The sequence below is a fragment of the Diceros bicornis genome, chromosome 23, assembly GCF_020826845.1.
Source record: "Diceros bicornis minor isolate mBicDic1 chromosome 23, mDicBic1.mat.cur, whole genome shotgun sequence".
NCBI classification, from domain to species: domain Eukaryota; kingdom Metazoa; phylum Chordata; class Mammalia; order Perissodactyla; family Rhinocerotidae; genus Diceros; species Diceros bicornis.
In genome coordinates, this window is record NC_080762.1 from 11,176,418 (window position 1) to 11,188,968 (window position 12,551).

Genomic DNA, 12,551 nt, shown 5'->3' on the forward strand with positions numbered 1-12,551 from the left:
GACCTAGGGATTGGTGAAGAGTTCTTAAATAAGACACCAACAGCATGAAAAGAAAATAAAACAAAAACAATAAATTGGACTTCATCAAAATTAAAAACTTTTGATCTTCAAAAGACCTTGTTAAGAAGATAAAAGGCAAACTACAGAAGAAAATATTTGCAAATCACATGTCTGACAAAGGACCCTACCTAGAATAAAGAATTCTCAAAATTCAAAATCAGGAAAACAAACAATCCAAATAGAAAATGACCAAAAGAAATGAAGAAACATGTTACCAGAGGAAAAATGGATGACAAACATATGAAAATATGTGCAACATCATTAGCCACTAGGGAAAGGCAAATTAAAAACCATGATGAGACGCACTCCTGTCAGAACAGCTAAAATAAAAAAAAACAATATCAAATGTTCATGAGAATGAGAAGAAAGTGGATCTCTATAAACTACTAATAGGAATATAAAATAGTATAGCCACCCTGGAAAATTGTTTGGCCATTTGGACATTTCTTTTTTTAAAAAACTAAACATATACTTACCATTCGACCCAGCAATCACACTCCTGGGAATTTATCCCAGAGAAATAAAAATTTACATCTGTATAAAAACTTGTACACGATTATTCGTAGCTTTATTTGTAATAGCCAAACACCGGAAATAATCAAAATGCTCCTCGGTGGGTGATAGCTGTACAAACTGTGCTACATAAATACCAGGGACTACGACTCAGCAATCAAGAACACATTGCTACACCCAACAACTTGGATGGCTCTCAAGAAAGTTACCCTGAATGAAAAAAGCAAATCCCCCAGTCATAACCTGTATGATTCCATCAAAATGACAAAATTATAGGGATGGAGAACAGTTCATGGTTGCCAGGGCTTAGGGATGGTATGGAGGGCAGTGGTACGGAACTGGGTGTAATTCATAAAAGGACAGCATGACAGAGAACTTTGTGGTAATGACGTACTTCTATATCTTGATCGTAGTGGTGGTTACACAAATCTATACATGTGATAAAACGGTACAGAATTACACACGCACTGTACCAATGTCAAATTCCTAGTTTTGACATTGTATTATAATTAATAACCAATGGGGGAAAACCAGATGTAGAGTATATGGGGACCTCTCTATACTATCTTTGCAACTTTATGTTGCAATCCATAATCATTTCAAAATAAAAAGTTAAAAATAAAAACTATTAGAGGAAGACTGGCACAGATGTTAGCTCAGTGACAATCTTCCTCAACCAAAACAGGAAGATTGGCAACAGATGTTAGCTCAGAGCCAATCTTGTCTTCATCAAAAAACAAAAAAATCAAAAAAATAACTATTAGATGATATACAATAAACTTCTAAAGGACTCCTCAAGGGAAAAAAACAGCCATCTATTAAATCTGTGTGACTAAGTCAGTTTGCTCCGTAACATTTTTGGTTTGGGGAGGGAGATAGGTTTTGAAAACACCTTGCTGAGGTTTACAGTTGAGAAATTATATCATTATACTATTGGCATAACATGATAGTAGACTGCACTGCTTATGAGAAGGCATTGACGAGTTAAAATTAATATTTAAAATATACCTAGATTTGACTATGCATTGTCTTTCTTCAGATTAAATTGATTCCATAGTTAATTGTGGCTAAATCTAAATACTAATAAACTTAATTCTAAGAAATACATCTCTTCAGCTACTTTATATAGTAAGATTTCATTTTTGATATGTAAAACATTTGCAATACCAACAAAATGGAAGTAAAATGAACTAGAGGCCACTTAAAATGAATGAAACATAATTCCTCAAAAAAAAAAAGGCTATATAGTCCTATGTGTTCCTATTACTTGAGACATTTCAATAACAATAAAAAATATACAAATACACGCATCTTTCAACCAGCCAATATTTTAATAATACACAATATTAACTGATATGTAAAAAATGCTTTCACGATCTGTCACCACCAAATAATACATCAGATAATTTTCAAAAATGTGGTCTTTGACTTCTAACCTCTGCTCTTCGACTTCTAACCTCTGCTCTTCTTTAGAATTACCTGTGAAGGGAAAAAAAATGAAGATTAATATTATACCTGTGGCAAATAAAACATAATTCCTCAACAAAAAGTTAAATAGTTCTATGTGCATAATATGCAAGACTATGAATTTATAAAACTCAATTTGGACAGTGACTAGGGAATCTTTTGCCTTATAAATGATCTTAGATGTCTCTAAAATAGTCTACTTCTCTCAAAGAATGTGAAACATGCCTAGATTCTCAAAATCTGGTTTTACTGTCACTTCTAGATGTTAATTTCTTCAATTGTAAGTCAAAAGTGTCATATTAATGGTTCCCAACTTGAGGTTTGTAGACAATTTAGTAATCCAGGGAGCTACAGACTGTTCCAAAACTTGAAAAACCTATTATAAATCAGGCATTTAACAACTATAAAGCAATACAAATCCACTGCAACATCAAATATCTTATATGTGGGCTGGAATTATATCAATTTGAGATCAACACTAGTCATCTTACGCTGAAAAGCTTGTTATATAGACAATTTTCAAAACATATAGCACACGAGAGAAATAAAACAGAATGAGATCTTTAGTTGCAAAGGACACGGAGCATTTGACCAGAATATATCCAAAGTTTTTTTAAAAAACTTATCTACTTTTAGGGCCGGCCCCGTGGCTTAGCGGCTAGGTGCGCGCGCTCCGCTGCTGGCGGCCCGGGTTCGGATCCCGGGCGAGCACCGACACACCGCTTCTCCGGCCATGCCGAGGCCGCGTCCCACATACAGCAACCGGAATGGATGTGCAACTACGACATACAACTGTCTACCGGGGCTTTGGGGGAAAAATAAATAAATAAAATCTTTAAAAAAAAAAAAAAAAAAAAACTTATCTACTTTTAGGTAAGTACACCTATAATTTATTAATAAAAAGAAGCAAACCGGGGCCGGACCGGTGGCGCAAGCAGTTAAGTGCGCGTGCTCTGCTGCGGGGGCCCGGGCTTCGCAGGTTCAGATCCTGGGCACACACCAATGCACCGCTTGTCAAGCCATGCTGTGGTGGCGTCCCATATAAAGTAGAGGAAGATGAGCATGGATGTTAGCCCAGGGCCAGTCTTCCTCAGGAAAAAGAGGAGGATTGGCAGATGTTAGCTCAGGGCCGATCTTCCTCACCAAAAAAAATAAATAAAAGCAGCAGCAGCAAACCCTAAATGTAAAATACACACATTCACTCAAGCTCTTAAGTCTTGCTGTGTTGTGAGTGGCGTGGAGTCGATTCTGACTCCTAGGGAGCCTGTGTGCAGCAGAGCGGAACCCTGCGAGGTCTTTTTTGCGCCATCCTCTCACCTTCTAGGGCTGTATCAGACAGTGCTCTGCTGCTATTCATAGGGTTTTCATGGCCAGCTTTTATTTTCTGGAACTGGGTGGCCAGGTCCTTCTTCCTAGACTGCCTTAGTCTGGAAGCTCCACTGAAACCTGTCCACCGTGGGTGACCCTGCTGGTATTTGAAATACCAGTGGCATAGCTTTCAGCATCACAGCAACACGCAGCCGCCACAGTATGACAACCGACAGACGGGTGGTGCCGTTCGTTCCCTGATGGGAAGAGTGCCCAATCTTAACCATTAGAGCACCAGGGCTGGCTAAGCTTTGCTTTATCGCAGAAAAATACTTATATTAACTTTAGTAGTCTAGAAACTTGTTGGAATGTTTATAATTGCAAGAGAATTTAAAGCCCCTAAAAAAAATGCCAGGACATGCACATTTCTAGGCTTCCACAGAGGCCACCAAATAGTTCTATGCCCTAGGCCAGTACTTCTCTGTTCTACAAGATGTTAGTATAGGTACTGCAAAAGAAAGTACTACATACTCAAATTTACAAAATGCTGATTAGGTACTCAAATTTACAAAATACTAAGTAAAACAGTTCAACAAGTTTCTTTACTGCTATATTTCTCATAACTTTATATAACTATAGTTATATAAAGATGTTAGCATTGTAGGAAGCTGGATAAAAGGTAAATGGGAACTCTCTATACTATTTTTGCACCTTCCGTGAGTCCACAATTATTTCAAAATAAAAAAAGATTAAACAAAAAAGTCTACAAAGAGGTAGACTGTCAAAAATAAGTCTCCCTCCTGCATCATCCCCCAGTCAACCGTGGTTGCCAGTTTCTTGCATGTTCTTATAGAAACAAAAAAGCTCTACAAATACAATAACATTGTGACTATTCTAGGAGGCATATTATGTTATCTAAACTTATCTGAACCCAGAAGCTTTTCATGGTGGGACATCTATTAACATGAAAAAGAAATAATGATCTTGGGAACCTACTGGGGAAAAACTGCCCTAGGCATCATACTCTTACCTTACATAGAAATACCAGTAAGAAGCAATCTCTGCCTCTGTAAGAGATTTGATTCACAAGTCACTCAAATCTCAAAAAAAATTTAGAAAAACAAATAGGTAATCAGGAAAACTTAGAATGATCAATTTTAAATTTGATTTTGATAAACTTCAAGGAGATAAACTTTCTCAACTATATATAGCCTAGTACAAACTGTACGAATCAGCAGTCAAACATTTGTTTTCACCTAAATGGTGATAAAGCAATAACCATGAATCCTTCCATCAGAAATCCATAATATACACACAGAGAAAGAAAATCTAATTCCATAATTAAAATCCGTTAACATGAAAAGCCAAGCGTCAACTCGGTTAACAAAGCTGAATAAGGAATCTCCATCAGGCAGAGGTGATGAAGCAGGTGGTATTTTTTAAGTTATCTTTGCTCAAGAAAAGAAATTCAGATTTTACCTTTGCTGCAGCCAGTACATGCTCCCTTTTAATGACTCCACATTTATTCTCACAAGCATTTGTCCTGGACTCTTCTGCTAATCGCTGAACAAACAGTAAACAGTTCAGATGCATCTTTAAAAGAGAAAATTCAAGAGGATTTTTAAACTCAGAACACTGAAATAATGTGAAATTGAAATAATGACTCTTAAAAAAAGATCCCAAAATTTAGTGTTGTACTATTTACTACTGTGATTAAGCCAATTAACTTTTATTTAAAGTAACACGGAATTCAGTTTAATATAGGTCCACCTTAGATTCCACACAAAAGAGACTTAGTTATTGCAATCCATGAAACAAGGCTATGCAAGGCTGACCATGGGCCACGGACACTAACATTATTGTAAACATAATGTTTACATTATGTAAACATTATGTTTTAATGTTATGATTATGTTAACATTATGATTTAATGTTGTAACATTAAATCAAAACTTATATAGGACTCTGTTAAGTAACATCTATTTCTGCTTTCAATTCCAAATAAATTTAAATTTGTAATGGAATTTAAAATTTCCCAGAATTCTCTAATGGGGACTTCTCTACCATTTTTGCCACTTCTTGTGATTTTATAATTACTTCAAACTAAAAATATAAAGCAAAAAAGTCTACAAAAGGGTAGACTTCCATAAATAAGTCTCCCTTCCACATCATCCCCCAGTCAACCATGGTTGCCAATTTCTTGCATATTCTTATAGAAACAAACTCTACATATGAGCAAAACATATATATCATTTAACCTCAATATCTAAATATGTACAATAACATTTTGCTAAATATTTTACTCAAAATTTACTATCCAAACCATAAAGTACTACTCAAATCTACATGCAAATACCTTGAAAACAGTTAAACTAGAGCACAAAAATCCAACTAAGATAGAATGTAAAGTGAGCTGCAGTCCTATCTCAACTCTCCCTCTAGGATCACATCTAGTGCTCTTTTATTTAAATTATTAACATCTTCCCCATCCTTTGCTTCTGCCGGGTACCTGAGGGCACTACCAACTTAAGTCCAATTAGATAGTACCTTTAACATATAATTTCTTTGGTTATTTACATAATAGTACACACTTTTTGCAGTTACAACAATTAATACATAATACTTAATATTCACTATCTTGTGTACTGAACACAACCACTCTCCCACAGTTTACTAAATATTAAATAACTAGGTGATGTGTTTTAAATTATTTATATTATGCAGAAATCTTCAGTGGATTGTTAGAGATGTTGAAGAATGTTTTAGTGATATTTGGGGGAAAATAAGAGTTTGGGGAATTAAATTTAATAAGATAAAGAAACTATGGAAGGAGATATTCTTTTGGTACTTTTTTGATGCACTGCCTTCTTTAATTCTCCCAAGAACTCTGAGGTAAAGCACCCAATTCTGATTCTTTATACCATGTCATTCCATTTTTTTTTTTCAACTTCCAACAATATCCCATTTCCTTTTGCAGCAAAACCATTTCACAATATGGCACAATTTCCTCTGCTAATCTATATTTTCTACTTCTAAAGATAAATAGCTTCCACATGCACTCAGGATAAATTCCAAATTCCTTAATACTAAACCCCACTTGACTAGGCTCTCCCAGTTTCATCCCTCACCTTTCTCAGCTTCCAGTTCTATACTAGGTCTTTTGAACTTCTTTCAGTATTCAAATACAACCTTGCCTAAAGGCATCCTACTGCCTTGTAGACTTCGCCAAAATGCCCAACTCCCCCCAGGACATAAGGTTATGTAGATCCATGGCACCTTGAATTTCCCATCACTACACTACATCCACACACTAGATAATATTATGCAGCAATTTCTCACCTGTCTTCCTCAATGTACTATAAGCACAAGATCTATGTCCATCTTCCCCAACATTGTATCCCCAGTGACCTTTAGCGCATGGCCCAATATGTAGTAGGTAGTAAATAATTATTGGTGGAACAAAAGATCCCTCCATATCTCCCCAAATGAGGCAAAAAAAATGTTTAGTCAATCCCAAAAAAGCCACACTCTGTTTTGAGACTTGGTTCACACTATTAACCTACATGGAAAGTTCTTTCCTCTTCATGAGTATGAGCCATAGATAATGAGACAATTAATATTACTTTTTCTGATGTCACAATTTCTTTTAAGCAACCTATTCCTCTGCCATAAAACAGTTAATTGAGTGGTGCCACTCAAATGCACTAAGGTTTAAATTAAAATGGTCAGAACGAAAACACATTTTAAGGTATTTAGCTAGGCATTCAAACTTGAAAAGGATAAGCCATTCCATCAAGAATTTACTTTGGAAAAAAAATCAACTTGCTTGAAAAGTAAATCAAAAGATAATTTACAAAGAAATACCCATTTCTTGACGGTCTCAGTTGACCAAAAGACTGGGCCAGTCTGACTTCCTCCTCCTTTTGTCACAACACTTTTGAATTTTACATAAACCCTAACCACATATTTGCACAACATTCCTCAGTGATAAATCTAAAAATTAGTTGAGTCAGGAGAAAGCCGAAACTTTACTCAAATTAACAGATGTACTCACCGGTACTGCCCTGGGGAGATACAATCAAATAAGGCATAAAATAAAACAACAAAAAGCCCGTGCAGAAGAACTATGAAATAACACAATTATGAGTAAAATGTTAGATAAAACAATCAGTCCACACACACAGTAGTTACTGTGCACTGTCAACATTAATTGTACATTCAGAATGTTCAAGGTATTATGCTAAACACTAGGAACACAAAAAGCCCCCAATTCAAAGTTCCCAGTCCAGTGGGAGAACCAAACCCAGAAAGAAATTAAAGACAAATGTGTGACAATAGATGACAGAAGATAAGGTTGATCCTTTCTAAGAAGATTAAGAAAGGCTTCACTGAGGAAGTGGCATTTGAACTGGATTTTGCAAGAACTGGAGTTTGCCAAGTGGGGTGGAGTGAGGACATCTTTAGGCAAAAGAAATATCATATACAGAAGACAACATAAAAGTAGATTAGTTTTGTGTTAAAGGTAATGGAAGACGCCAAGGAGATATATATGATTCCTTCCCCTCAAGAAGCTGCATACCATGCTGGGAGACAACACTGACGTATGAAACTCTTAGAGAAGCGTGTCAGAGTTCCAGTAGCTAAACTGTATGATGTGTACTCTCACTGGTATCAAAGTTCAGAAAAAAAGAGATCAAAATACACTGCCTTAATTGCAGAAAAGTTGATGGATGATGTGGGAGACCTGCTGGGTAAGATTATGAAGTGTCAACAGCAAGCAGAAAACCATAAGCAAAGAAGCCAGGGTGATGGAAGGCTGATACAAGACAGTGAAAGAGAAATGACGAACGTCAAAGACAAGCAGACCACCCAGGAATAGACAGTGGCTGCAAGAACTTCCTTTCCCCCACCACTGCAACTGCTTGCCATTTCACCTCCCCTTCTTTCCCATACCACTTACATCCCACTCCACAAGAGCTAACTTTGGGGCAGGCAGGTGTGGATGTGGGAGGAATCCGACTACTTGAGCAATTTCTGCCCAAAATCTGCACCAGCTGGTAGTCTCCGAGATATTCCTGAGCAGGTACATCTCCTCACCCTCCTTTTAGAACCCCCGCACCAGTGAAAACTCCAGAACAAATTACCTAAAAATGTTTCACAAATCAATTTCACTTTAATCTAGCTCATTTATACCACCTGTATCACCACCTGGGGCACAGGTGTACAAAACAGTATATATCGTCTTTTCTTACAGGGTCTAGGAAAGGAACAAAAAAGGAGGGCAGGAGATATTAGAAAGGCTACTTTTCCAAGAAAAAAAAAGTTGTTTTGACTTCAGAGACCAAATTAAGGAAAAGTGAAGACAATTCTACAGTAGTCTTGCCAAAAGAAAAACCCGGCAAGCAGGCAACAGATAGGGAGGCAGCAGAGAACTTAGGGAGGCTGTAGAGAAAAGAGGTGGAAAAAAACAAAGTAGCTTAAGAACAGATGGAATGATGCACTCTGAAGACACTCTCCATGTCATGTGCTCTTGTTATCCACAATTCTTTACCTTGATCTCCTGGAAATTAGGTGCTCACTTACTTACAATGGCTCCTTTACTCAAAGAGCTCTTGTCACAAACCACAGGAGGTGCCTCCTATGGTTTAAATCTAGAGAAACTGTTCATTCTGCTAGAGAGATACATGTTCCAGGGATTCGTCATAAAAACTCGGAATTTATTTCAAGACAGAAATATTATACAGTGGTTAGGTTGTGGCTATTAGGCGAGCATTATGCTGCAGGTATTGTGAGCCAGATAAAGAAGTTTTAGTGGTTTGGCTTGAAAACTGAATATGTTCTATTTATCTAGGAAAACAAATTTACAGTTGAGAGCATACAACTTACAAGTAAGCTTTTGGATCAGGGTTCTTTAGTAAGCAAGCTAAAGCAGAGGAAATAGGGCAATACGTTTGGTTAACAACGTAATAAGAGGGGGAAGGGAGGAAGGCAAGGAGCGAGGCACTTAAAAGTCATGTCAGTAATGCCTTTTACAATAGTTAAATAAAAATGACCCAGCCTGAATTCCAAAAATCTATTTTTAAAAGACTATTTTTCATACCTTTCGCAAGTACACTAAGCACAATACCAGACTGTGCTCTTGAACAGACATTTTTAAGAGCTATAAGCAGGAAGTTAACGTTAGTTTTCTCCTTAAATTGATGCGGCTAATAGCCTCCCGTAAGAAAGGTGCGGACATCTACACTCCAGCGGGCCCCTGTTCAACAAAGCGTCAGGAATACGAACTGACACGCCAGGCGGGGGCAAACCTGCCTAGTCGTGGCTGACAACGCCTTAAACGTAGGCCTGGAAGGGCTAGACGGGCTGGGGCGGCGACATGAAGCTGAGGTTTATTTCCCCTCCCTCCCCTTGCCCCTCTCCCGGCCCAAGAAAGGACAGGACCTCACCAGTAAATCGCCACTTGTCTCTAGACGAAGGTGAGGCTTCTGTCGCTTGAAGACGCGCTTTAGAAAGCCGCGGGGGGCCTTCCGCTTTATGTGCTTCCTCTGGGAGACTGTGGTCGAGACCGCCATCCCCTCCTCAGGCACCAGCCGCCCCAGCTTCCGAGGGCCTCCCTGCACGGCACTGAAGCTCACGCCCGCGAGGACAGCGACAACAACCCGGCCGCGCCGACCCTTCCACAGGCCCACTACCGCGGCCAGGACATTTGAATCCGCCGCCAATGGGACGCGCCCGGCGCCGAGTAGTGACGTCAGCCCTGCGCAGGCCCCGTCCCCGGAGGCGCCCGGCTGTTGGAGGAAAATCCCCGGGGCGTCTCGTGACGTCATTAAAGGACCGGGCTTGCTTTAATCGCCTTCTATATTATCTCAGCTCTATGGAGCTATTTCCGCTACGTTCCACAGAGATGTTGGGAAATGTTCGTACACCTGCTCTCCAAGCTTTCACTCTATGCTGAGCGTGATACCAATGGACTACAAAGAAGATGGATAGAAAGAAGTTTGTGATGTTTTACCAGTATTCCTAAAGAGCTAATGCCTTCTTAGCAAGGCGTGATTTTCTGATACTAACAGCTAACACTTTACGCTTTTACATAATTTCATTTGATCTTTTCCTGTTTCTAGCTTTTCTTTGCAAATGCTGCTCCCTTTAATTTTAAGGCCCCTCCACTTAACCTTGCAGTAACTTCAGGTGTAGTTTAAATGCTGTCTTATTGAAACCTTTGCTACTTCTCCAAGCAATTAACTTTTCTATCTTCTGTGCTACCGTACAAGTTGTTCTTAGACTTCACCATATATCAGATGAAGCACCACGCCCTGGGTTTCCAGACTCAATAGGTCTGGATGGGACTTGAGAATTTACATTTCTGGCGAGTATTCAGGCCATGTTGGCACTGCTAGTCTGAGGACTACTGTGAGATCACTGTAATTTTCATTGTAATTACTTCTAATACTATCCCCACATTATTGTGATTTTAGTATCCACGCAGATGATCCTTCCACTATCTGGCCTCCCGTTTCCAAGACTTCTTTGTCAATGATCTTATCTTTCACCCTATGAGCCACTCACACCTGTGATCAAACACTATGCGTTGTCATTACCAAATACCAAACCCTTCCGTATTCTCAATTCGTTTGTCTCACTCTTCAACATCATCTCTGATCTTTTGAACTCACTCCGTCCAGTATCCCAACTCTAACAATTCTTAGATGCGACTGGGATTGCTGTCCTCTCTCTCTCTGTCCCTACCGTGCCCCCAACCCTACTCTACTCTTTATCCTCCCTGCTGAGGTCCATTGTGCATCATTATAATCTTCTCTTGCATTTCTCTTCAGTTCTCTAGCCATTCTCTTTTTGTCCGTCATATTCACCCAACAAAACCCCAACCCTGCTTAAGTTAAATCTCAATCCATTCTGTGCTTCCATCTGTGCATTAATATTGGCTTAAGAAAATCACACCAACAGGTCTGTGTCTGGTCTCAGTTTAAACTCATGACCACTCAAGTGGGCTCTAAGCACTGCCTGCAATCTTTTGCTATTTCCTAAGTCCTTTCATTCAACCATTCTCTTCCTCAAACCTGCCTATACTCCCCACCCCAACCTTACCCTCACTTGATGACATTCCTTCACTAACAAAATAGAAGCACCCCGTAGAAACTTTCCATATGCTCCCACAACTGCATCTACCTACCAATCTCCACCTGCTACCATGGATGAACCATCTAAGACAACCACTCCACTTGTGCCCTGGATCCCAGTCCCCTCCCCTTCTTAAGACCATTCTCTTGCAATTCTCTCCTCTTCTGCTCCATGAATTTTCCTTCTTTGCTGACTTTTTTCCATCTGCACATACACGTGCTATAATATCTCCAGCTTTTAAAAACCCTTTCTTGATCCTATGTTCAGCTACCGCCCTTTCACAGGAAAACTAGAAAGTATTGTCTGAATTTGTCTCCAATTCCTTTCCTCCTGTTCTGTCTTGAAGCCACTGCAATTAGACTTGTGTACATATCTTTCCACCAAAATTGCTTTGGTCAACATGATCATTTTCTTTAATTGGGTGTTATTCTGTTTTGGTTTTCCTCCTACCTGATGGCCCGCCCTTTGATCTCCTTTTCTGGTTCCTCCTTATGAACCTTATCTCTAAATCCTGGAGTACCCCAGGACTCAGTCCTCAGATTTCTTCTCATCTATATCTACACTCACTCCCTATGTGATCTCATCCAGTATTATGGTATTAAATACCAAATTTACAGCTGATTCTCTTCTCTAATCCGATATGTGTCTCCACTTTTTTCCACTGGACTGGCATTTTAAAAGTCATCTTAAATTTAACACATCCAAAATTAGCTCTTAATACACATCCCAAACCTGCTCCTCCTACCATCTTCCCTGTCACAGCTGAGGGCACTTCCATCTTTCCAATTACTCAAGACTAAATCTTGGAATCAGCCTTGGCTCCTCTCTTTCTCTCACCCTACATTCAATCTTTCAGCAAATTCTGTCAGCCCTGCTTGCTGTATCTGATCACTTTTAGCCAAGCCACCATCAGGTCTCACTTGGGTTATTGCAACACTGTCACCTCCTTCAGGTCTCTGCTCTGACAAGTATCAGAGAGTCCTTCTATTTAAAATAGAAACTCCGCACATGTATACACATATATATCTAGAAACACACATGTGCACACACACATACACATGTCCAGT

At 39.0% G+C, this 12,551-nt stretch overlaps 1 protein-coding gene across 3 annotated transcripts; it reads right to left on the reverse strand.

The window, feature by feature from the left end:
- Positions 1 to 1,885: 1,885 nt before the first annotated feature.
- CENPW (centromere protein W) lies at positions 1,886 to 10,063 on the reverse strand. 3 transcript variants are annotated; one of them, XM_058566335.1, is made up of 4 exons: positions 9,795 to 10,058; positions 4,828 to 4,941; positions 4,379 to 4,415; positions 1,886 to 2,052 (listed from the first exon to the last, which is right to left on the reverse strand). In XM_058566335.1, exons 1-3 carry the CDS (start codon positions 9,918 to 9,920, stop codon positions 4,380 to 4,382), a joined length of 276 nt encoding a protein of 91 aa, XP_058422318.1. In that variant the 5' UTR covers positions 9,921 to 10,058; the 3' UTR covers positions 1,886 to 2,052; position 4,379. The 3 variants fall into 3 exon arrangements, with proteins under 3 accessions (XP_058422318.1, XP_058422319.1, XP_058422320.1); XM_058566336.1 differs by lacking the exon at positions 4,379 to 4,415 and having other exon boundaries at positions 9,795 to 10,054; XM_058566337.1 differs by lacking the exons at positions 1,886 to 2,052; positions 4,379 to 4,415 and having other exon boundaries at positions 4,824 to 4,901; positions 9,795 to 10,063.
- Positions 10,064 to 12,551: the final 2,488 nt, after the last annotated feature.